Source organism: Chiloscyllium plagiosum, unplaced genomic scaffold (assembly GCF_037043375.1).
Source record: "Chiloscyllium plagiosum isolate Xiang-an unplaced genomic scaffold, Cpla_swu_hap1 HiC_scaffold_25, whole genome shotgun sequence".
In the NCBI taxonomy this organism is placed as follows: domain Eukaryota; kingdom Metazoa; phylum Chordata; class Chondrichthyes; order Orectolobiformes; family Hemiscylliidae; genus Chiloscyllium; species Chiloscyllium plagiosum.
In genome coordinates, this window is record NW_028270163.1 from 55297778 (window position 1) to 55325296 (window position 27519).

Here is a 27519-nt window from a genome sequence, read left to right on the forward strand (position 1 = left end):
TAAGAGTACAAATGCATACTTAGTTACAAAACTGGAAGTTGATTTACAATCATGTGTCTCTGTGCTAACTATATGCTCTTAGTATGTTAAGTGGGTCACAGGTACACAAGGTGGTGAAGAAGGCTTTTGGCATGCTTGCTTTCATTGGTCAGACCACTGATTATTAGATTTGGAACATCTTGTTGCAGCTGTACAAGACATTACTGAGGCCACATTTGGAGTATTGTGTGCAGGTCTACTTGCCCTACTATAGAAAGGATATTATTAAACTAGAAAGAGTGCAGAAAAGATTTACGAGGATGTTACCTGGACTGGAAGGTTTGAGTTATAAGGAGAGGATGGATAGAACATATAACACAGAACATTACAGCGCAGTACAGACTCTTCGGCCCTCGATGTTGCGCTGACCTGTGGAACCAATCTGAAGTCCATCTATCCTATATTATTCCATTTTCATCCATATGTTTATCTAATGACTATTTAAATGCCCTTCAAGTTGGCGAGTCTACTAAAGTTGAAGGTAGACCATTCCACACCCCGGTTACTCTCTGAGTAAAGAAGCTACCTCTGAAATCTGTCTTATATCTATCACCCCTCAAATTAAAGCTATGTTCCCTCGTGCTAGCCATCACCATCTGAGGAAAAAGACTCTCATTGTCCACCCTATCTAACCCTCTGATTATCTTATATATCCCAATTAAGTCGCCTCTCAACCTTTGCCTCAAGTCCCTCAGCTTTTCCTCATAAGACCTTCCCTCCATACCAGGCAATATCCTAGTAAATCACCTCTGAACCCTTTCCAAAGCTTCCACATCCTTCCTAATAATGCGGTGACCAGAACTGGACACAATACTCCAAGTGCGGCCACACCAGAGTTTTGTACAACTGCAACATGATCTTGTGGTTCCAAAACTCAATCTCTCTACCAATAAAAGCTGACACACCGTATGCCTTCTTAACAACCCTATCATCCTGGGTGGCAACTTTGAGGGAACTATGCACATGGACACTGAGATCTCTCTGCTCATCTACACTACCAAGAATCTTACCATTAGTCTAGTACTCTGCATCTGTTGCTTCTTCAAAGTGAATAACCTCACACTTTTCCACATTAAACTCCAGTTGCCACCTCTCAGCCCAGCTCTGCAGCTTATCTATGTCCCTTTGTAACCTGAAACATCCTTCAGCACTGTCACCAACTCCACTGACCTTAGTGTCATCCGCAAATTTACTGACCCATCCTTCTCCACCCTCGTCCAGGTCATTTATAAAAATGACAAACAGCAGTGGGCCCAAAACAGATCCTTGCTGTACACCACTAGTAACTGAACTCCAGGATGAACATTTCTCATCAACCACTGCCCTCTGTCTTCTTTCAGCTAGCCAATTACTGATCCAAACCACTAAATCACCCTCAATCCCATATCTTTGTATTTTGTGCAATAGCCTACTGTGGGGAACCTTATCAAACACCTTACTGAAATCCATATACACCACATCAACCACTTTACCCTCATCCATCTGTTTGGTCGCTTTCTCAAAGAACTCAATAGGGTTGTGATGCATGACCTATCCTTCACAAAACTGTGTTAACTATCCCTAATTAACTTATTCCTTTCTAGATTATTATAAATCCTATTTCTTATAACCTTTTCCAACACTTTACCTACTATTAAAGTAAGGCTCACTGGTCTATAATTACCAGGGTTGACTCTACACTTCTTCTTAAACAAGGGGACACGTTTGCTATCCTCCAGTCTTGTGGCAGATCTTACTCTAGTCATTCCTTTATTCCTGATATACCTATAGCAAGCTTTAGAGTTTTCATTGATTCCATCTGCCAATGATATCTCATGTCCCCTCCTGGCTCTTCTTAATTCTCTCTTTAGGTCTTGCCTGGCTAGCTTGTAACTCTCAGGTGCCCTAACTGAGTCTTCATGTCTCATCCTAACATAAGCCTTCTTCTTCCTCTTCACAAGAGATTCAACTTCCTTAGTAAGTTACGGATCCCTTGCTCGACCACTTCCTCCCTGCCTGACAGGTACATTCTTATCAAGGATCCGCAGTAGCTGTTCCTTGAATAAGCTCCGCATTTCAATTGTGCCCCCTCCCCTCCAGTTTCCTTCCCATCCTATTGCATCCTAAATCTTCCCTAATTGCATCATAACTGCCTTTCCTCCAGCTATAACTCTTGCCCAGCAGTATATACCTATCCTTTTCCATCGCTGAAGATAACCAAATTGTGGTCATAATCACCAAAGTGCTCAACGATTTCCAAATCTGGCCTAGTACCAAATCCAATTCGTCTCTTGTTGGCCTGTCTACATACTGTGTCAGGAAACCCTCCTGCACACATTGGACAAAAACTGACCCATCTGAAGTACTCTAACTATACTATTTCAGGTCAATATTTGGAAAGTTAAAGTCCCCCATAACAACTACCCTGTTTCACTTGTTCCTATCCAGAATCATCTTTGCAATCCTTTCCTCTGCATCTCTGGAAATATTCGGTGGCCTGTAGAAAACTTCTAACAGGGTGACCTTTCCTTTCCTGTCTCTAACCTCAGCCCATACTACCTCAGTAGATGAGTCCTCAAATGTCCTTTCTGCCACCATAATACTGTCCTTGACTAACAATGCCACACCTCCCCTTCTTTTATCATCTTCTCTGTTCTTACTGAATATAGTAAGCTGGGACTTTCTTAGATCAATCTGGTTTCATTTTTTTGGAAGACTGTCTTGTTTATTTGTCCTGATTTCTGAAGCCTTTTCAATGTGGATGTGACTCGGTTTTTTGTTGTGGGGTTGAGTCTATCGCCACCTGTTGGTAAGTGTAGGTATCTTCAAGCAGTAAGTTCGCTATTTCAAAATACTCCATTCTGTTTAGAATGATGGTCACGTGCCCTTTGTTTGCAGGTACGATTACAATGTTTTTTTTAGTCCTTCTAGGGCTTTCCTTTCCTGTGTGTTAAGAGTGTTCCCTTCCTTTTCCTGCTTAGAGTTGATGCAACTGTCTGTCTGATGGTTTGCTGATTTCTTCTGTAAGTCTGTTGTCCTTCAGTGTTGATTGTAATGCTGCTTGGAAGACCTTTTTTCTCTGCGTCTCTGTACAGCATATTCAGGAAGAACAGACACCAATAAACACAGTCCGCCGATTTCTCAACAAACCCAAACAAGCAGGCACAACACACCCAGAAACTCTAGCCACATTACACCAAAAGAATCTCTGAAATGACTTCCAGACTACCCAGGCTCCTTGGTATCATGGTAGCCCACAATCCTACCAACACACTGAAACAGCGGCTAATGAACCTCAAGGACCCCATACAAACAACCAGCGAAATGAATGTCATTTACAAAATACCATGCAAGGACTGTAACAAACACTACATTGGACAAACAGGCAGAAAACTAGCCACCAGGATACATGAACACCAACTAGCCACAAAAAGACATGACCCACTATCACTAGTATCCTCACATACAGATTAAGAAGAACACCACTTCGACTGGGATAACACATCCATTGTAGGACAAAGGACAAGCTAAACAGAGACGCACATGGGAATTCCTAGAGACCTGGCATTCTAACTGGAACTCCATCATAAGCACGTTGACTTGGAGCCCATCTACCAACCTCTGAGAAAAAGAACTGGAAATGATATCACCCGCCTTAAGAAACCAAGACACAGAAATAAAAAGTTGAACAAAACACCAGCACTTCACCAGAAACTCACTAATGATGGTGGGGGTCAAGAGTGTGATGTTGGGAAAGCACAGCAGGTCAGGCAGCATCCGCGGAGCAGGAGAATTGATGTGTCAGGCTTAAGTCCTTCATCAGGAATGAGGCTTATGGGCCAAGCGGGCTGAGAGATAAATGGGAGGGGGGTGGGGGGTAGAGAGAAGGCAGCTGAGAGTCCGATAGGTAGATGAAGGTGGGGGAGAAGGTGTTAGGTTGGAGAAGAAAGTGGAGATGATAGGTGGAAAGGAAGATGGACAGGTAGGATAGGTCATGAGGGCGGTGCCGAGTTGGAAGGTTGGAGGTTGCCATGGGGTTGGAGGGTGCGATAGGTAGATAAAGGTGGGGGGTGATGGTGATAGGTTGGAGGCCCCCAACCACATGGGAACAATGTGGATTTCACCAGTTTCCTCACTTCCCCTCCTCCCACCTTATCCCAGATCCAACCTTTCAACTCGGCACCACCCTCTTGACCTGTCCCACCTGTCCATCTTCTTTCCCACCTATCCGCTCCACCCTCCTCCCCGACCTATCACCATCACCCCCATCTACTTCCACCTATTCCACTCAGCAACCTCCCCACCAGTCCCACTGCCCATCCATTTATCTCTCCACCCCCTTGGTCCACAAGCCTCATTCCTGATGAAGGGCTTAAGCCCAAAGCATCGATTCTCCTGCCTGACAGGCTGTGCTTTTCCAGCACCACACTCTCAGGCGACTGTCTATGTGGAGTTTGTACATTCTCCCCGTGTCTGCGTGGGTTTCCTCCGAGTGCTCCGGTTTCCTCCCACAGTCCAAAGAAGTGCAGGTTAGGTGAATTGGCCATGCTAAATTGCTTCACAGTGTTAGGTACAGTAGTCAGAGGGAAATGGGTCTGGGTGGGTTACTCTTCAGAGGGTCGGTGTGGATTTGTTGGGCAGAAGGGCCTGTTTCCACACTGTAGGGAATCTAATCTAATCTAATCTCTCGACTCTGATCTCCAGCATGTGCAGTCCTCACTTTCTCCTCACTGCTGATGTTACTTAGCATGGTGTTGAAACATCTGAAACTAAACCTTTCAACTCAGCGATTTAACTTACAACCGGAATTTGTCAGGTTCTGTCACGCTGAATGTTTGGTTGATCTGCTTTCTGGAGCAGTCGAAGAAATATATATTTGCTAATCAAGTGTCTGGCCTTGATCACAAGCAGTTGGTTCTGGCTGTCAAGCAAATTACTTTAGCTGATGCAAGTCACATCCTCTAAACCTAGGAAGTGACTGGCCACTCCTATGCAACAAAACATCTATAGTAAACTCAAATTCATAAAAGCACACTTTGGCTCATTACTGAATGAACTCACATAAATCAACTGGATAAAAATATTAATGAACTATTACAGGTGGAAGCAGAATTACTCAGAATGTTATTTACTACCACTGATATTTCTTTAATTGGATTGGATTGCTGAACCAAACTTTGGACACCCTCTCAGTTGGAAGAGTAAATATTTTGTTGAGACAATAGAAACAAATGAACAACAAATGGAAATGTCTTAAGCTTATGACTAAGAAATTAAACATTCAGAATATTTTGCATCAGGTTTTGAAAGTTCCAGATTAGATATTTATGGTTTTCTTTTTGAAAGCTTCTAGTTAAGGATGTATCATCGACGGTTCCCGATGGGACACTGGTGAGCAAGATTAGATCTCATGGAATAGAGGGAGAACTAGCCAGTTGGATATAGAACTGGCTCAAAGATAGAAGACAGAGGGTGGTGGTGGAGGGTTGTTTTTCAGACTGGAGGCCTGTGACCAGTGGAGTGCCACAAGGATTGGTGCTGGGTCCTCTACTTTTTGTCATTTACATAAATGATTTGGATGTGAGCATAAGAGGTACAGTTAGTAAGTTTGCAGAACACACCCCAAAATTGGAGGTGTAGTGGACAGCGAACAGGGTTACCTCAGATTACAACAGGATCTGGACCAGATGGGCCAATAGGCTGAGAAGTGGCAGATGGAGTTTAATTCAGATAAATGCGAGGTGCTACATTTTAGGAAAGCAAATCTTAGCAGGACTTATACATTTAATGGTAAGGTCTGCTGAACAGAGAGACCTTGGAGTGCAGGTTCATAGCTCCTTGAAAGTGGAGTTGCAGGTAGATAGTATAGTGAAGAAGGCGTTTAGTATGCTTTCCTTTATTGGTCAGAGTATTGAGTACAGGAGTTGGGAGGTCATGTTGCGGCTGTACAGGACATTGGTTAGGCCACTGTTGGAATATTGCGTGCAATTCTGGTCTCCTTCCTATCAGAAAGATATTGTGAAACTTGAAAGGGTTCAGAAAAGATTTACAAGGATGTTGCCAGGGTTGGAGGATCTGAGTTACAGGGAGAGGCTCTACAGGCTGCGGCTGTTTTCCCTGGAGCATCGGAGACTGAGGGGTGACCTTATAGATGTTTACAAAATTATGAGGGGCATGGATAGGATAAATAGACAAAGTCTTTTCCCTGGGGTCGGGGAGTCAAGAACTAGAGGGCATAGGTTTAGGGTGAGAGGGGAAAGATATAAAAGACACCTAAGGGGCAACTTTTTCACGCAGAGGGTGGTACGTGTATGGAATGAGCTGCCATAGGATGTGGTGGAGGCTGGTACAATTGCAATATTTAAGAGACATTTGAATTGGTATATGAATAGGAAGGGTTTGGAGGGATATGGGCCGAGTGCTGGCAGGTGAGACTATATTGGGTTGGGACATCTGGTCGGCATGGACGGGTTGGACTGAAGGGTCTGTTTCCATGCTGTACATCTCTATGACTCTATGACTTGTGACATTAAGATGCAAAATATTTTTTCTGAAAGATTTTTTACACACAAAACAAAAATCTAATTAGTTCTCAGTTTATTTAGCGACTAATGCAAGTGTAGAAAATACTTGTCAAATACCTTTTTTTATCACATTTCGAATTTGAACAAATCTGTGTTGCTTGGATGTGCCACAGCCACTGTACTGTTTCAAATGCAGTCCATTGTTTTAAGAATTAAATCTTTGTTCTGAATCTGCTGTGTAAGGTCTGTCACAATAATTGCAGCTGGTCTTTGACAATTATGAAGGCCAGTTTGGGGTAAAATAATTGGTGACCACTGCCATCTTGTTTGTGAAAGCTGTAAAGTCATAACTAACCTTGTTTATTGTTTGCTGGGTGCCCTCTGGAAGACTCAGTTTCTGCAGATGTTCTTTGAATGACAAAAGAAACAATGATGCAGCTTTGCTAATGAGAATTTTCTGTATACTGTGTAAAATTCCTGTTAGCAGAGCTTAAAACAAGTATCTGCAGTGAGAAATATTGTTTGGGAATTGAGAATTCTTTCATGACACATACAGGGTAATGAATGGTTTTTAATGTGTATTTTTATTATCAGGTTAACAAAGTCTGAAAATGTTGCTTAAAATCATAGCTCTTGTTGTGAGTCAATGGTTGTGCATTTTAAAGTATCTGGCTATCTGTGGTAAAAAATGAAAATGGATATCTCAAGGTTGCAGATTAAAGAACATATTTATCCATGTCAAATAATTTACACATTAAATAATGGTTAGCTGAGCTATAAAGTAGTAATTGAATTGAATCCGTTCCATTGACATCTTTTTGCTCAGACTTGACTCTGTGTAGGCCTTGATTCATTGGATAGTATTCTTGCCTGAATCACTAGGGTGTAGATTAATATTATATTGGACATGCCATCTTGATTGATGTTTCAGTGTAATACCTGCACTTCTGGTTGAGACACTAAACAAAAGCCCTGTCTTCTCGAATTTGAGAAGGGCATGAAAGATTCTATGGCCCTATTTCAAAGAAGGACAATGGTGTTCTCCCTGGTGTCCAGGGTGAATATTTATATATCAAGCTCACTAAAGCAGGTTATCTGGTCAACACCTCATTGCTGTTCAGAGAAAGTTGCTGCATGGAAATTAATTGGAATGTTTTTAACCAGAAGTAGTTGCACCAATGACTGTTGATCAAATACATTCTCTTAAATTTTTTTTCTCAATGCTCAAAATTTGAAGTTGAGATTGACAAGTTTTTCTCCAAATAAATAAGCAAGATCCTTTGACAGTGCAATATTGGCAAGGTCAATATCATTTTGTTCATCCTGTGATAAAAGTTCTCTATTTTGGCCTCTTCTACTGTTTTCTTTGCTTCTGCTGAGCCTGATGATAGACAGTTTCAATTTCTTGTTTCACCAGAAGCTGAGCTTGAAGTACCATAGCTCAGCCATCAGCACAATCTCCTCTGCATTGTTATCTGCCTCAGCCTTCTTCAGCACTTGCCACCTCTCAAGTTTAATTTGTGCAGCACTGTTCCCCAGTTATATTTGGCATGAATTCCAATATGTCCTAACCTGGCTGCTAACTCTGTTCTTTCTATTCGGCTTCCTCTCGGCAGTGTTTGGCTCAGTGTTTGGCTAAATTCAGTTCCTTGAATTGAAATTTTTGAGCCTTGTTTCCCTTTGTTCTGTTCCTGCAGCTTCTTGCAGCACCTTCTGTGCTGGTATGATCCATCAAAATCAGCCGTACTGGTAACTCTCGCTTATCCACTTTCACTGTTTCCTCATGTCAACTTTGATCAAAGGTGTAGTTGTTTCTACGGTTATGCCTTGGGAAAGACTTTGCCTGCTACTTTGATCATTTTTAAAATCATCACTGTTAATTGTTTTACTGGTACTTTAGTCTTTAGAAAACATTTTTTGTCAGATCCAGAATCTATTGAAAAATCTACATTGATTGCTTTGAATATACTGTGTAATCTGTAAATCCAAGGAGTATGAGTGTAATTTGAAAGAACAAAGACATGAGGATCAGTAGGTATGGACACGGGTACTTATAGAATTTAGCTAACCAACACAAAATAGTGTTCTGCTGCTAATTATAATCACTCTCTTGGTTTCAGGGTATGGATTAACAGCAATGTACTGAGCTGAACAGAACAGTTTAGCTTTCAGTAGCTAATCAAACAACAATGATCCTTTGATGTCCTGCTGAACTGTCTGTTTCAGGATTACTGTTTTTGCCACAAAGCATTGATTTGATTCCAGGTTTCCATCACTGTGTATATTGCAGCATTGACTTTCAAGAAAGAGTTGGATATAGCTCTTAAGGATAGTGGAATCAAGGGTTATAGGGATAAGGCAGGAACAGGATACTGATTGAGGATGATCAGCCATGATCATAATGAATGGTGGTGCTGGCTCAAAGGGCAGAATGGCCTACTCCTGCACCTATTGTCTATTGTCTATTGACTCCAGCAAGACCTCTATAACTCCCCAAACAGATCACTAATATAAGTGAAAATTGTTAATAAAACATAAATGTTTGTCCATTTATTTTTTTCACTGACAATTATTTTCTAAGCTCAAGCAAAGATTGACACCTAAATTCTTCTGCAGATTTGTGTGCCTTATTAAGACTGCAAACAAAGGCAGACTTACAGACAGTTTAACAGAGCAAGTGAACTGACTCTCTAAAAGAACAGCTTTCCATTCATTTTTGTGGCTGAATCATTAGAGCTACCATAGAGTCATAGAGATGTACAGCATGGAAACAGACCCTTCGGTCCAACCCGTCCATGCCAACCAGATATCCCAACCTAATCTAGAACCACCTGCCAGCACCCGGCCCATATCCCTCCAAATCCTTCCTATTCCCTACCGTCAAAATTGGCCTTTCTCCAATTTAGAACTTCAACTTTTAGATCTGGTCTATTCTTTTCCATCACTATTTTAAAACGAATAGAATTATGGTCGCTGGCCCCAAAGTGCTCCCCCACTGACACCTCAGTCACCTGCCCAGCCTTATTTCCCAAGAGTAGATCAAGTTTTGCACCTTCTCTAGTAGGTACATCCACATACTGAATCAGAAAATTGTCTTGTACACACTTAAGAAATTCCTCTCCATCTAAACCTTTAACACTATGGCAGTCCCAGTCGATGTTTGGAAAGTTAAAATCCCCTACCATAACTACCCTATTATTCTTACAGTAAAGATCAGTTGAAACAATTTACAGCTGCACAGGACATTGGTTAATATACTTTTGTATTATTGTGTGCAATTCTGGTCTCCCTCCTACTGGATGTTGTGAAACTTAAAGGGGTCCAGAAACGATTTACAAGGATGTTGCCAGGGTTGGAGGGTTTCAGCTCTAGGGAGAAGCTGAATAGACTGGGGTTATTTTCCCTGCAGCGTTTGAGGCTGAGGGGTGATCTTATAGAGGTTTACAAAATCATGAGGGACATGGATAGGATAAATAGACAAGGCTTTTCCCCGGGGTGGGGTAGTCCAGAACTTGAGAGTATAGGTTTAGGGTTGGGGTGGAAAAATTTAAAAAGCTGCAACATTTTCACTTAGACAGAAATGCGTGTATGGAATGAGCTGCCAGAGGAACTGTTGGAGGCTGGTAAAATTACAACATTTAAAAGGCATCTGGATGTTTGTAAGTTTGCTCATTGAGCTGGAAGGTTTGTTTTAAGATGTTTCATCACCATACTAGGTAACAAAATCAGTGAGCCTCCAGTGAAGTCCTGGTGTGTGTCCCGCTTTCTACTTGTGTATCATATAAATATACACATAAATAGAAACACCAGTGCTTCACTGGAGGCTCACTGATGATGTTACCTAGTACGGTGATGAAACATCTGAAAACAAACCTTCAGCTCTGCGTGCAAACTTACAACCAGAACCTCAACCTGAGCTACAAATCTTCGTAAGCATCTTGATGGGTATATAAATAGGAAGGGTTTAAAGGAATATGGATCAAGTGCTGGCAAATTGGACTAGATTACTTTAGGATAACTGGTCAACATGGACGAGTTGGGCCAAAGGGTCTGTGTCCATGCTGTATATCTCTATGATTCTTTGACTCTATGACTCATACACAAGCCACTCTCTGTTTAAAAAAGTTGCTCCTCATGTTTTTTTAATAACTTTCTCCTCTCATCTTAAAAAATATGTCCTCTAGTTTTGAACTCCTCAATCTTATCTATGCCCCTTATAAATTTATAAATCTCTATAAAGTCACCCCTCAACCTTCTATGCTCTGGAGGTATCTAATCACCACCCTTCACATTCAATGGTGTTACCATCACTGAATTCCCCACAATCTACATACTGAGGGTTGCCATTGACTAGAAACTCAACCAGACTTGCCATATAATTACAGTGACTACAAGAGCAGGTCAGATATTTGGAATACTGTGGCAAGTAACTCACCTCGCACAAGTCAGGAGTGTGATCGAATATTTCCCACTTGCCTGGATGAGTGCGGCTCTAACAACATTCAAGAAGCTTGACACCATCCAGGACAAAGCAGTCCACTTGTTTGGCACTACATCCATTAGCATCCACTCCTTCCACCACCGCTGCTCAGTAGCAGCAATGTGTACTATCTACAGGATGCACTGCAGAAATTCCCCAAAGTTCCTTGAAAAGTACCTTCCAAATCCATGACCACTTCCATCTAGAATGGCAATGGATCCTGTGGGTACAATAGTTGTGAGGGGAGGCAACTGAACATATAAGGGTGGGAAATGATAATGCATTGAAGGACGCAGCCTACTGCAGAAACAGAGTCATCGACAAGCACTCTGGCCTTGAGAGAGTGGAACAACACGATGGTTAGGAATGGCTATGCTGGGTGCTCGGAATAATCCTAGGACATGAAGATTTAAATTAAAGAGTTGGGTGGAAACATGTGGAAGCTCAGATTCAGACACAGCCTCCAAGGAGTGCAAAGGTAAAAAAGGGGGTTGCTGGAGGGTTTGCTTACCAGGACTCACCGTGTTAACCAGGAGGCTCACATTGCTTACCAGGCCTCACCGTGCTAACCAGGAGGCTCACTGTGCTTACCAGGAGCTGCATTGCCTTCCACCTTCACTCAAATCAGAATTCTACAATGGAAATGGAAAAAGCTGAATCCACGCCTGGAGTAGACGTAAGTCGTTTTCTTTTGTTTGTGCATGTGGTCCCAACATGTGGGAGATGTGAAGCCTGTCATGGGGCAATTGCATTAATCAGGCATTTTCACAGATCAGGTTGAAGTAATCTGTAATCACAAAATCTTGCATGTAAAATACATGCAGTGCCCAACTGTGTGAGTTACAAGTTCCGTCCTGAAGTAATTTTGACCATGTCGAGTGACTGAGTTCTGAGGAGGGGTCACTGGGCCCGAAATATGTCAGTCCTGCTGGGCTTTTCCAGAAGCTTGTGTTTTTGTTTCTGATTTACACCTGGCGTTCTTTCCATTTTTATTACTGGTTTGAGATGGAGTGTGGATCAGCTCTGACTCTTGTTTGTTTTCATTGACCAGGAGGTAAATGCAACTATGATTAGCAGTTGCGGCGACTGTTTGGACCATTGAGCCAGTCCAGCTCTGAATCTCCTTGGCATTTTGAGGGGCCCTTTGGTTGTGATCAGTTCAGGTGGAGGATGTTCAGCAGCTGCTGTGCCTTGTTTGTTGATATATTTGTTTCTGCTCAATTTTGCTGCACCTTCAGCTACATCATGGCCAGGACAATGCTGGGCTGGATCCTTGGAGACAAATTCCTTTCACTTTAAGCTTTCAGTATTTGCCATCACGCTCTTCTAGCAGCCAAATTGAGGAGAAACAAGTGTGCCAGCAAAACCAGGGACAGCAGCTGCTGAATAGCCTCCACCTGAACTGATCACAGCTAAAGGCCCCCTCAAAATGCCAAGGAGATTCAGAGCTGGACTGGCTCAATGGTCAAAACAGCCTTCCCAACTGCTAATCATAGTTGCATTTACCTTCTGGTCAATTAAAAAAAAAGTCAGAGATGATCCACACTCCATCTCGAACCAGTAATAAAAATCGAAAGATCACCGGATGCTGTAAATCAGAAACAAAAACACAATCTCGTGGAAAAGCCCAGCAGGTCCTCAGAACTCAGTCACTCGACCTGAAACGTTAACTCTGATTTCTCTCCACAGATGCTGCCAGATCTGCTGAGCTTTTCCAGCAATTTCCATTTTGTGTCAAATCAGTAATGTGAGAAACGAAGCTCACTGCCAAATAATTTTAGTCCGAGTCAAATTCCGAAGCAGTCTTTATTCATACGTTTTTGCAAGAGCGGGTGTCAAAAAAGGTAGGCACACTCCTGAATAATATTAGTGCATATTTATACAGTTTCTCTGAGTCTCTCTGTACTTCCCCTTTTACCTCATAAGTGACAGTTGCAGTTGTTCTGTGAAGCTGTCTGTGGCCTGTTGTTAGTGTGCAACCCCCCTTGATAGCTGAGTCCTATGACTTCTGCTGACGCAACACTGAGTCTTATGACTTCTGAGTACGTGACTTCTGCAGAAGCAACACTTACACACATTTTCCAGAATCCCCCCTTTTCTTTCAGGCAAATAATTGTTGTTCCTCTGCACATCCCTCATAGGCTGCCTCCAAATTCGCCAGCAGCATCCCTGAGACCTCATCTATCTTGAAAACTTCTTCAAGATCACTCATCCCCTCATTGTTCAACAGGTAGAGTTCCTCTCGCTGACTACCTGTTAGGGGCATTCATTTAGTCAGGGCCGTTTCAATCAGCCACTGGGTTAGTCCCTGTGCACAAGATACGATGCAACATCCTATAGCTATCAATACTCCAGCAACCACTATCAAGGAGGTGAGTATGGAGACTACTATACCTTTCCATTTCCCAAACCATGAATCCAGTCACCCAGTGAGTGATGTGTCTACCCCTGAATTCTCAGACAACTCCTCTGCTAAGGTAGTCAACCCCCACAGGGCTTGAGTGATTGACCCGTTGGGTGCTGTGTTATTTGGAATAAAGGTACAACAGCTCCCCCCTAACATCACGCACACATCCCCTTTCTCAGCTAGGATCATGTCGAAGGCCATTCTGTTCTCCCAAGCCATTCTGCTGGTTGCATCGAGCTGCTCTGCTATACCCTTGACTGCATCCCTAGTGTGGTAAAGAACCTCTGCAGATTATAGAAAATATAGTTTATCCAATCCACATACTTGTTGACCGTTACCCACCAGAAGAGAGCCGACTCAAAGCCTGCTGCAATCTGGTTGCGAGCTTTGAACTCATCGGGCACCCCTCTAGGAACTCCTATAGAGTCTAGATATATATGGTCATCAAAAGAAGTATCCAATAATGATCTTTTACTCCGACTCCCTTTTGTCACAATCTTTCCTTTACAAATGCCAAGGTGAATGGGATTGCCAATTGTACAACTGCACATATGCCTCCCCAATCTGGAGGTAGGGTGGGTCTCAGCATTCTCCCTCCACAGTACCACCACAGATCCGCTCGGGGAACCTGCAGCACTGAGTAGTTCCCTCCCTTGTCCGTTCCGGTCACATTTTCAATTTCGATACGCGATTTCAGATCCCCCAAGTCTCTGAACTGATTGAGACCTTGTCTGCCAACACATGACATGTGATTTCCGACCGTGGCCAAAAACATGGGGGGGTTTTTAAAATCTTTCTTCTCCAAGGGAGGGAACATTAGTAATAGGGAAGTACAATTCCCATTATTCCATGCAGTCTTATGCTGATGCAGGGCTATCATACATTTCATGCTCTTCCTGTCTCACTGCCACCTGAGTGGAAAGGGAACTATCTGAGCCACTGGCCTACCTGAGCCACTGGCCTACCAGAGGCACATGCAGAGCAATTGTTTTTGCTCAGACATTTCACAGTGTACTTTACCCATTCAAGCCAGGCATTTGTATCCCTGTAGCCAGTTTCTATTTCGATGGTTTGTTTTAAGTCCTTCACCTCTATAATTTGTACCACCTTAGGGTCATTGGAAGGGGTGAAAGGATATACCTGTGGCATCTGAGTGCTCTTTTCATTCACTTCGACTGGCCACTTCCCTTTGCCCACCTGTATGCGGAAACAACAGCCCGAGAAATCCTTCCTGTTTGCTTTCATCTCTCTCCCAAATGTTTCATTTAATTGGGCCTGATAGGTGTCTCCGCCCAGAACCACTCCATGCCATGTGGTTTTCTTTATCATTAAATATATTGGGTTACACTTTTTATCAGGACACTCAAGAGCTGGCCAGAAGGACACTCAAGAGCTGGCCAGTACTGTGACGAGTGAATTAATCCAAGTATCACCCCCAAGGCCATCCCCATAGGACTTAAGATGTATCTGAGTAGCTGTACTGCCTCTGATTTTCTACATTTCCACAATCAACTAGGCTGCAGGCATCGGTATCTATTACTTGCGGATTAGCACTCTCGAGGACCATTACTACCAAGTAAGAGGATCACACCAAGGTTCGACGAAACCCTAAGACTAGAAGAGCTAAGATCCTATACCTAAGTATCCACCTCATTCCAAAAATAGTGCTGAAGCACCACGAGACTTAATATACAATCTTATAGAAATTATCCCGCACTTGCATCACCACTGTATCATCAGTTACTCAAAGTCTTTTTAGCCTGAGTTTCAATGGTTCTTTCGTTGATTTGGCAGTCCAGACTTCTTTCTCAACCGGAGACTCCACTGGTCCCTTAATTCTGGTGTGGTGAGTCCAACCTCTCTCCGCTGTCCTTATCACCGTTTCGGTAGTCAAAAGAGCCTGGTACAGCCCTTCCCAATCTGGTTTAGTCTCTGTCCATGACTTCACAAGGACCCAATCTCCCGGCCAGATTGGATGAACGGCAAAATCGAGAGGTGGAGTCTATGCGAGTAAACCCTGTCTCCTGAGAAAAGACAAGAGGAGGACAGGCCAGGATATGCTTTCTTAAGAACAAGTCCTTAGCCTCGGGGATCGACAGTCCCCCTGTCGTTCTCAAGTATGGCAGCCCAAACAATATTTCATAAGGGGACAGACCCAAATCTTTCCTTGGAGCCGTTTGCACTCGTAGGAGTGCTATCGGCAAACATTGGGTCCAGGGGAGTCTGGTCTCTAATACTAACTTGGACAACTGTCTTTTAAGAGTTTAGTTTATCCTCTCGACCCTCCCTGAAGATGGAGGGTGCCGGGGGGTGTGAAAATCCCAGGAGATTTCTATTATTCCCTGGAGCACCTTCGAGGTGAAGTGGTTTCCCTGGTCTGAGTCTATACGCTCCACCATCCCATACTGGGGAACTATTATCTTAGACACCCCACTTGCTGTGGCTGAGGCCAGGGGGCATGCTTCCACCCAACCGGATAAATGGTCTACTATAACCAACATGTATTTTAGCCTTCCTACCCGGGGCAATTCAGGATAATCCACCTGTATGCTCTGGAATGGTCTTAGCCCAGGGTCTCTCCCACCTGGGATCTGTTTCCTTTGTACCTTCTTGTTTACCTTCTTACATGTTACACAGCCTTCACATATCTGTTTGGCAATCGTGTATATCCCTTTACATCCATATTTCCTAAGAACCAAATCACACATTGCCTGCACTCCCCAATGACTCCCCTGAAGTAGGACAGCCATGATTTCTCACATCAGCATCTTAGATAACATTTCCCAACCATCGGGTAGCACCCAATTCCCTTCTACTGTTTTCGTAGCCCCTAGTTTCTCCAACTCCTTCTCTTCCCTAGCACTAAATAGTGGTCTCCCTGCAGGTTCCTGTATTGTTGGGACCAAGGTAAATATCAGGGTGACCTGTGGGTTCAGAGCTGCCTCCTTAGCGGCTTCATCTGCCAACCTATTTCCTCTTGTTTCGGGATCATCTCCCCTCTGATGACCATTAATGTGGACTATGGCTATCTCCATTGGCAGCAAAAGGGATTCCAATACTTGCTGAACTAATGCCTCATGGGCCAGTTCTTTATCTCTACTGTTTACTAGTCCTCTCTCCTGCCATATTTTCCTGAATGTGTGTGCCACCCCGAAGGCATACTTAGAATCTGTGTAGACAGTTCCTTCCTCCCCCTCCAGGGCCTTAAGAGCACGTTCTAGCGCATAGAGTTCACAAGTCTGTGCCAACCAGTCACTGGGCAGCCTGCTAGCCTCGACTACACTCCCCTCCGTTCCGTCCACTACCCCATATCCGTTGTGTCTTTTGCCTTCAATTACTCTAGAGGACCCAACAAGGAACAGTCTGTCTCCTGCATGGAGAGGGATGTCCCTAAGGTCCATTCTTACTTTAGTCTGATATTCTATGATGTCAAGTCAGTCGTGTTCTGGGTCCAACGAAGCTACGTCCTCCCCCCTCCAGAGAAAAGTAGCTGGATTCAGACAAGGGTTGTGATCAACATAAGGTCATCCTTCTCTATTAAAATTGCTTCATATTTTAAAATCCTAGAGTTTGTAAGCCACCGCCCTGCCTTCTGGTTCAGTATGGCCCGTACTTGATGTGGGGTACTTACGATCAATGCCCCACTAAATGTGAGTTTTCGACTTTCTTCCACCAGTAATGCAGTCACTGCTACTGCCTGCACACACTCGGGCCACCTTCTAGAAACTGGATCTAATATTTTAGAAAAGAATGCTACCGGCTGTTTCATCCATTACTGAGTCAGGACCCCTAGGGCTGCTCCCTTATCAACGGTGGCAGACAAGTGAAAGAGCTTATCTAGGGAAGGTAATGCAAGGACAGGGGCATGGATCAAACTTTTCTTTAATCCTTCCACTAATTCTTTTTCTTCCTCTGCCCAGTTTAACAGCTGTGGTTCTTCTTCCAACAATTTAAGGTATAATTTTGTTGTCTTTTGGGCATACGACTCGATCCATAATCTACAGTATCCCGTTAGCCCCAGAGATTTCCTCAATTCCTGTTTAGTCCGAGGGAATGGCATTCCCACTATCCCTTCAAATCTTTCAGGACTTATTTTCCTTTTTCCCTTCACTGACCAGGTGTCCGAAGTATTTTACTTCCCTTTCTACATATTGTAATTTGTTCCTCAAGACCCTCAATTCTTGTTGTCCCAGAAAATTTAGCAATTGGTTAGTTGCTTCCATTGTTCCTTTCTCATCTTCTCCCGTGACCAGTAGGTCATCTACATATTGCAGCAAATTTGTCCCTTAGGGACTTATAAACTTTTCCAAAATTTGTTCTAAAACCTGGCCAAACAAGTTTGGGGACCCAGTGTATCCCTGAGGAAGCACTGTCCATCTATATTGCTGTTTCCGCCCCGTTCTTGGGTCTTCCCACTCAAAGGCGAACATGTTTCTGCTTTCCTCTGCCAGGGGGCATGCCCAAAAGATGTCCTTTAGGTCCACCACATGGAACCACGTGTGGTTGTGTAGGATTTTACTCAAGAGGGTGTAAGGATTAGAGACTATCGGGTGTCAAGTCTGTACTATCCTGTTAAGCGCCCTTAAGTCTTGTACCAGACAATAGGTACCATCTGTTTTCTTTACTGGCAAAATGGGAGTATTACAGGGGGACATGCAGGGTTCCAGCAGGCCGTCCCTAATTAACCCCTCAATCACAGGTTGTAACCCCCTTCTTTCTTCGGTTGAAATTGGGTATTGTCTCTCACATACCGTCTCCCCCCACCTGTTTCAAGCTGATTTTGAGAGGGGGAGTCTGCAATCCCCCTCGATTGTCTTCCCGTGCCCATACCCGTGGAATCTATTTGCTTTTCTTGTTCCTCGGTTAAAAGGGCCATTTTTAGTACTAGTTATCGGTTGCTCACCCTGATCCCTAGTCCTAATAGTATAATTAAGTCTCTTCCTAACAAACTACTTCCTATGTCTGGAATGTATAACAATTGTCCCTCATTTTTTCCTTCATTACTTTCAATCATCATAGTTTCAAATACAGGGACTGTAAATCCTTCCCCCTTCACTCCGGACACCGTTATCTGTTGTTTTGTAAATTGTACTCCTTTGGGTATAAAAGTTAAAGATGATCATGCTGCCCCCGTATCTACTAAGAAAACTGTACCCTCTTTATGAGGTTCCCACCTTTAGATTTATCAAGGGTTCCCGATGGGTCCCTGGGGGCAGGAATCCCTGATGCCCCTATTTTTCATCAAAGTTCATAAGCGGTATTGCCCTCTCTTCCCTTTTCAGCTCCAGACACTTCCGCTTAAAATGACCTGTCTTTCCACAGTAGTAACATCCCGCCCGTGCACCTTAATCCCTGTCCCTGTCGAGCGGACCCCCTAATGGGTCCTCCTCATTCTCTTCCCCTACCTCTATTTTCAACATGCTGTCAGCCACCGCTCTGGTTGCTTACTACCGGTTCCACTCTTTTCTTGACTACCTCATCAACTGTGGCTACCATCATTTTCGCCTTCTGTTTTTGCTTTTCATCCTCTCTCTTTACAAACACTTTCTGTGCCTCTCTTAATAATTTATCCAATGATTTCTCACTCCATCCCTCTATTTTCTGAATTTTCTTTTGGATATCCGACTATGCTTTAGTCACAAAATGTACTTGGAGGAGGCCCTGTGTTACTGGATCCTCAGGGTTCATACCTGAGTACTTTCTCATTGAGTCCCGTAATCTCTGTAAAAATGCTGAGGGAGTCTCATCTTTCTCTTGTCGGACCTTAAATGCCTTTGTTAAATGCTGAGATTTCGGGACTACTTCTCGAATTCCTTTTATTATTAAGTCTTTGAGGTCCTTAATCTGATCTAGATTATTATTCCCCCATCCTGGGTCTGTATTGGGAAACTTCTGTTCGGCTGGTATGACTCCCGCCCCGGGGGGTGGTTCTCATTCCCACAATCACATAGCTGCCCCTCTAATCATTCCCCTCTCTTCTCCTGTGAAGAGAATATTCAAAATAGACATCAATTCCATCCAAGTGTATAAACTGGGATCTAGGAATTGATCTACTTGTTCAGAAAGACCAACAGGATCTTCAATAAGGAATTTAATTTCCTTCTTATAGGTCCTAACCTCTCTGCTTGTCAATGGGGTGCTCACAAAGCCAATCTCGCCCATTCCTATGGGGACTTCCCGTAAAGGATATTGATTTGTCTTGGGTTTTAGTTCCTTGGAGTTCGGGAGGGGATAGTTCTTTATATCCTTTTTACATTGTTCTAATTCCTTCATCAATCCTGGTTTTGGGAACTTTTGGCCTCACTACCTTTACCCGTTCCTCATCTTCCTCCCCCGTAGTTTTCATGCTATATAAATGTGTCTCAACTGCCCTGCCAGCAGGAGGCATAGTCGGACACCTCTTGACAGAAAGGTTGTTTTTCATTAGCAAATAAGTTCAACAATTGACGGACCCAATCCTCGTCCGACCCATATTTCGGCCAAAAGACCGATGGTGGACGAATACTCTCTTTGGTCCAAACAAAACAACAATACTTTATCATACTTTTCTGATCCTTCTCCCTTGTATAACAATTATGTTTCCAATTCCTCAACATCCTTCCCAACGGACTTTCTGGAGGGATGATATCCGGGACCTCTTTACCCTTTTTCCCAGGCGTCTTATTCTTGCTTCCTTTCCATCCCAGTGTTCAATTTGACAGGTATCACACTTCCAGTCACCAAGGCAATACTTAAAAGTCTCTTTACTTACCTTGGTCCGTGCATGGAATTTCCCTGACTGCAGCTGTGCCTACTATTCTGCCCACATGCCTTATTGTCCTGCCCTGGTTCGGAATGACTCCCCTAGGATCCTTGTCAGTCGACTGGATGGGGGACTCACCGATGAAAGACACAGGACCGTTCTAAAAGGAACATGACGCATATTCCTAGTCGTCGATGGTGACCACTCTGCTAGTGATGACAGTATCCTGGACGAGACCCCCATTGTGAGAAACGAAGCTCACTGCCAAATAATTTTAGTCTGAGTCAAATTCCGAAGAAGTCTTTATTCATACGTTCTTGCAAGAGCGGGTGTCAAAAAAATGTAGGCACACCCCTGAATAATATTAGTGCATATTTATACAGTATACATATTTATATTGGGGTGGCACAGTAGCTCAGTGGTTAGCACTGCTGCCTCATAGCACCAGGGTCCCAGGTTCAATTCCAGCCTCAGGTCACTGTCTGTGTGGAGTTTGCACATTCTCCCTGTGTCTGCATGGGTTTCTTCCGGGTGCTCTGGTTTCCTCCCACAGTCCAAAGATGTGCAGGTCAGGTGAATTGGCCATGCTAAATTGCCCATATTGTTAGGTGCATTAGTCAGAGGGAAATGGGTCTGGGTGGGTTACTCTTCGGAGGGTCGGTATGGACTTGTTGGGCCGAAGGGCCTGTTTCGACACTGTAAGGAATCTAATCTAATCATTCTCTGAGTCTCTCTATACTTCCCCTTCATAGTGACAGTTGCAGTTGCTCTGTGAAGCTGCTAATCTAATTGGTTTACCACATCTGTCTGTGGCGTGCAACCCCCCCTTGATAGCTGAGTCCTATGTCTTCTGCTGATGCAACACTGAGTCTCATCAGTTCTGCACATTGAGTCTTATGGCTTCTGCAGAAGCAACACTTACACACATTTTCCACAGTAATACCTTGGATTACTTTAAAACAAGTCATTTATGGCCTTTTGTCTCTCTTTGGAGAGCATAGAAATCCATTTCGTTTTGTTTGAGTCATCAATTTCAAATGTTTGTAACTAGCTGCCTAGTTTTGCAGTTGAGGTGACATTTCCCGTTTGTGAAAGGTATTTCCTGTCCTGAATCAGGACCGCAAAAGGGAATATCGTGACCAATCACTCTCAAAACTTCGGAAGACGTAATTGCATATAAATTTTTTGATTAGCTGAAGAAGAAATCGTTGCTGTTTTAAATCACGTTGTCTTCATGACAAATTAATAATTAATATGTGTTGTGGTCCAATTGTTTTTCTGTTACAGGAAAGAATCACTTAGCTGCGGGTGTTGATTTTTTTCGAAAGAATAATCATTGCCTCTTCGCGCTGTTGAACTTTATCTTGAGCGCGCTATGGCAGAGAAACATGTCTTTCACGCCTGGGATTATGTTGTTTTTGCCTCTGTACTATTAGTGTCCTCTGCAATTGGACTGTTTTATGCTTTTAAACCTGGTGGGGCAAGGCAAAAGACAACGGAAGATTTCCTTGTGGGAAACCGGTAAGCAGAGTTTAAAAATTAGAGATAGTGAATAAACTTATCGAACACGGCATTCATAGAAAAGTTTTTAAAAAATGAAACTTCGTGTCACTTTAATGACTTGTGAGAAACAAAGCTCATTCACTTCAATAATTTCAGTCCAAGACAAGATCTGAATCAGTAGTGTCATTTATTTTACACTTGCAAGCGGGTGTGATGTCCACAAAGCAGGGACAAAACACACAGAATTCAACAAATTCTCAATATTTATATAATTTGGTTCCTACATTTTTTTTCTTATTTCATTGTTTCCCCCCCTGTTTACATCCTCCACTTCCCTAAGACTGACTCCATTACTCCCATTTATCTCCGGCCTTATCCGACCTTGTCTGTGACAAAATGCTTATTTCTGGCCTCACAAGGCCATTTGACCTCATCCCACTGCAGGTCATTGTTAGGCATATTCTTTCTTCATCATTATCTATTCTCTCCATCTGGGCCTCTCTGGAGGCCATTCTGATCTCTATGACCTCTTTAATTGGGGTTTGTTCCTGTGTCTCTGTATAAGTGGGAAACAGATGTTTGTACAGGCGTATCTGGCCTAACTTCATCCCCTCACAACATCTTATCTATTTGCCCATAATATCTACCATTGTTTTGCAATCACATTTCACGTTGGCATACCACTTTAGCTAATACAAAAACAATTATATATTTCCTCCACATAGTTTCCATTCTTGTTGACTCAGCTCTTGGCCAAAACAATTACACACTGATGTGAGTTCATTTACTTTGTACCAGAAATTATAATTGCAGAATTACAGATCTGCAGAAGAAACATTAATTTACCTATATCCCACATGACTGAATCCGCTTTGTTTGAAACAGACAAATATCTGCCTATCCAATCGCCTTCTCGTTGGCTGCCGGTTTCATGTCTGCTGTTGCATGGAGGTATTTTTTTTGCTTTCCTCGACATAGTCACATAGTTCTACAGCAGCAAAATGTTTGAATGTCACCATTACAAACTAAACTAAACTAAGATTGGTACTTGTTCTGAAGTAAACAGGCGGATGCTCTGAGCAGCTATCGGACTGGCTTTGCGCAGTTCAAATACTTGAATTAAAGAACAGAGGATTTGCTATTTTGTTTTATACCCATGGGGTGGAGGTATCGCGAGTTGGCCAGCATTTATTACCCTTCCGCAATTGACCTTGGGAAGATGGTGGTGAGCTGTCTACTTAATCCATTTGCTGTACATACAGCCACAATGCCCTTAGGGAATTCCACCATTTTGACCCAGTGGACTTAAGAAGTGAAATAATTTTCCAAGTCAGGATGGTTGGTGACGTGGAGGGGAACTTGTAGATGTTGGTGCTCCCATTATCTGCTGCCCTTGTCCTAGATGGAAGTGGCTGTGAGTACAGAAGGTTCTGTCCCGAGGATCTTTCGGAAATTTTGCAGTGCCATCTTGTAGATGGTACGCAGCTGCTACTGAGCATTGGTGATGGAGGGAGTGGATGCTTATGGATGTGGTGCCATTCAAGTGGGCTGCTCTGTCGAGCTTCTTAGAGTGTTGTTGGAACTTGTGCCTGACTTGTGCCTTGTAGATGATGGACAGGTTTTGGGGAGTCAGGAGACGAGTTATTCACTGCAACATTCCAAGTATCTGACCTGCTCTTGTAGCCACTATATTTATATGATGAATCAAGTTGACTTTCAGGTTGATGGTTAAATTCTTGCCCATGTTTGAACAAAGGCTATAATAGCTGAGTGAGCCTTTCTCAGTACCCCTTTTTCTCACTGTAAAATACATATGACAATAAAATCATTCAATCATTGTGAGCAGATTATTGCTGAGCAGGTGCTGCTTGATAGCACTGATGACACTTCCCATCATGATGATCAAGAATAGACTGAAGGGCTGGTAAGTGGCTGGGTTGGATTTGTCCTGCTTTTTGTATACAGTATATTGTTAGTTTGTACCAGAACAGCTTGGCTAGGGGAGCGGCAAGTTTTGGAGCAAAAGTGCTTGAATGTTATCAAGGCCTGTACCCTTTGTGGTATGTAATGCCTCCAATTGTTTCTTTCTCACATTGAGTGAATCAAATTGACTAAAGACTGGTATCTGTGATGCTGGGGTACTACGGAGGAGGCTGAGATGGATCATCCACGTGGCACTTCAGGCTGAAGATTGTTGCGAATACTTCAGCCTCACCATTTGCACTGATGTAGTGGGCTCTTCCATCACTGAAGATGGGGATATTTGTGGAGTTGCCGCCTCCAGTGAGTTTTTGATTGCCACCATTCTTAACCATATGTAGCAGGACAGCAGAGCTTAGATCTGATCCATTAGTTGTGCAATCATTTAGCTCTGTTTATAACTTGCTGCTAATGCTATTTGACATGCAAGAAGTCCTTTTCAGTGGCTTCTCCAGGATGACACCATGTTTTTAGGTATGCCTGGGGCTGCTCCTGGTATATCCTCACATTGAACTAGGGTTAATCTCCTGGCTTTATGATCATGGTTAATTTGGGGGATATACCAGGCCATTAGGTTGCAGATTGTGCTGGAGTACAATTCCACTGTTGTTAATGGTTCACAGCATCTCATTGGATGCCAATCTTTACTTGCTAGATTTGTTCAAAGTCTGACCCATTTAGCATGGTGATAATATTACACAACATGATGGAGGTTATTCTCAATGTGAAAGTGGGACTTTGTTTCCACAAGGACTGTGAGGTGATCTCTCTTGATACTCGTCATGGACAGATGCATCTGCAACTGGAAGGTTGGTGAGATTCACGTCAAGGATGCTTATCCTTATTGGTTCCCTCATATCCTGCCATAGGCACAGGCTAGCAACTGTTTCCTTCAGGACCTGACCAGCTTGATCAGTAGTGCTGCTGCCGAGTGACTGTTCATGGTGGACATTGAAATCTCTCACCCAGAGTGTGCTTTGTGCTCTTGCACCCTCAGTGCTTCCTCCAAGTGTTTTTCAACATGTAGGAGGACTGAATCATCAGCCAATGGAGGGTGGTATATGGTAATCAGCAGCAGGTTTCCTTGCCCATATTTAACCTGAAGCAATGAGACTTTGTGATCTGGAGTCAATATTGAGGACTCCCAGGGCTACTTCTCCCTGACTGTAGACCACTATGCCACCAGATCAGCTGAGCTTGACCTGCTGGTGGGACAAGACATGTGGAGATGTTGATGGTGTCTGGGACCTTGTCTGCCTGACTATAATGTATGATTGCATAATATATAACTGGCAGGCATTTGCTTAACTAGTCTTCAAACCAGATCTCCCAATTTTGGCACCAGTTTCATCTCGACTCGAAGCATTAGCTTGCTTTCTCACCATGGATGCTTTCTGGCCGGCTGTGATCTCCAGTATTTTTTGTTATCAGTCATTATTAAATTTTCAGTGTCTGCCGTTTTCATTACTTATGACACCTGTATTTTGTCTTGCTGCTTTGAATGCACTTTAATGCTGTCAGTATCAGTTGCATTGAAAACTGGAGAACTTGCTTTTTATTCACTTATGCATTGTAGGCACCATTGCTTGAGACCTTGAGAAGCAGATGACAAGCTGTGTACTTGAAACATTGCCTTGTGTGTTTAAGGTATATACACATGCTGTTAAAGAGGGATATCCAGAATTTTTACCCCAAGTACACTGAAGGAATGGTGATCCATTTCCAAGTCAGGGTGATGAGAAACTCAGGGGAACTTGCAGGTGCTGATGTTCCTATGACTTTTGCTTTCCTTCCAGATGGTGGATGTCATAGGTTTGGAAGATGCCGTCAGAGGAGCCTTGGTGGGTTAATGCAGTGCTTGTTGTACACAGTATATGACTGGTAGGTGGCACTGATCAGTGATTTTTAAATAATGTGCTCCCTATGCATCAATATAATGATAAGTATGTTTTTAAATGTTTGATAAATGGTTAATTAACTGATGGCTTTTTGTTGATTGCTTCAGGTATTTAATGAAAGACATGACCTCTGTGAATTCGAGAACCTGTGCTGAGTTCTCTTAAAGACACACTAATCATGACTTAATTATTTTACAGTGCTTTTATCTTGGCATTGTGACATACGCACCCTCATTTGCACTAAGTCAAGGTAAGTTGTACATGTTTTAGTCATTATTACTTTATTTGCTCCATAGTAAGTGCTGCGAAGAGTTTCTTTCCTGTTCAATCAATTCAACAATAAGAAACGTCACTGCATAGAAAGTAAAAATAAATAATGCAGAACTGTACTCAATCCCTTCACAGCAGATATGTGATGGAACAGAATCTCTATCCATTGAAACACAAATGCACAAACACCATCCAAATTGCAGGAGCAGGTAGTATGATCAGGACTGTTGGAGCTTTGAGGGTGATCCAACAATACCTATTCCAATAATCCCATGTGATACAGAGCATGCTAACTTCCAAAAACCAGGACTATTTATATGGTTTGGCTGGAGATTCTAGAAATTTCCTGCGATAACTTCTGAGGAAACTAGGATAATCCCCATGAAAATTCAGGGACATTGTTCCAATTGATACACTTGTGTCCAGCAATACAAACATTGTTATCTTATGCCTCAACTTTGGTTGCATCCAGACTGTATTGGCACTGCCTCATGCTCTCACAAGGAGGTTGAACAGTTCAGCAACTTTACCAACACCTTCCACTCTGGCCTCAAATTCACCTGGACCATCTCAGAAACCTCCCTCCCTTCCTGGACCTCTCCATCACTGTCTCTAGTGACCGAATAACCACAGACATATACCATAAGCCCACCCACTCTGACAGCTACCTAGACTACACCTCCTCCCATCCTACCTCCTGTAAAAACGCCATCCCTTATTCCCAATTCCTCCGCTTCCGCCGCATCTGTTCCTAGGATGACCACCTCAAAGTCCCATGTGGCCTCCTTCTTTCACGATTACAACTTCCATTCCCACATGGTTGACAATGCCATCCAGCGCATTGCCTCCACTTCACACACCGCTGTCCTTGAACCCCACCTCTCCCAAAGCAACAAGAACAGAGCCCCCACCTCCCCCCCCGCCTCCGTCCTCACCTTCCACCCCACCAACTTCCGCATACAACGCATCATCCTCCGCCACTTCCACCACCTCCAGAGATATATTTCCCTCCCCACCCCTATCAGTGTTCTGAAAAGACCATTCCCTCCATGACTCCCTCGTCAATTCCACACCCCTCACCACCCACCACCCACACCCCACTCCTGGCACCTTTCCCTACTACCGCAGGAAGTCCAAAACCTGCACCCACACCACTCCCTTCACCTCTGTCCAAGGCCCCAAAGGATCCTTCTACATCCATCATAAATTTACTTGTACCTCTACCAGTGTCATCTACCACATCCGGTGCACCCGATGTGGTCTCCTCTACATAAGTGAGACAGGACGCCTTCTTGCAGATCGTCCCAGAGAACATCTCTGGGACACCCGCACCCACCAACCCCACCATCCTGTGTCTGAACACTTCAACTCCCCCTCCCAGGTCCTGGGCCTCCTCCACTGTCAAACCGTTACCACCCGACGCCTGGAGGAGGAATGCCTCCTATTCCCCCTTGGGACCTTGCAACCACACGGGATAAATGTGGATTTCAACAGCTTCCTCATTTCCCCTCCCCCACGTTATTCCAGTCCCAAGCCTCCAACCCAGCACCATCTCCGTACCTGCCCATCACTCCCCCCGCCCCTGACCTATCACCTTCTCCCTCACCTTCATCCACCTATTGCTTTCTCAGCTACCCTTCCCCAAACCCAACACCCTCCCATTTATCTCTCAGCCCTGACCCACAAGCCTCATTCCT

At 43.6% G+C, this 27519-nt stretch overlaps 1 protein-coding gene across 1 annotated transcript in view; it reads left to right on the plus strand.

The window, feature by feature from the left end:
• Window positions 1-27519, plus strand: part of LOC122562358 (sodium/iodide cotransporter-like) — a 131662-nt gene that overhangs the window by 24796 nt on the left and 79347 nt on the right. Inside the window, 3 exon segments of the mRNA XM_088000808.1 lie at window positions 8240-8291; window positions 14946-15005; window positions 25751-25802. Of these exon segments, the coding sequence (XP_087856934.1) occupies window positions 8240-8291; window positions 14946-15005; window positions 25751-25802 (164 nt within the window).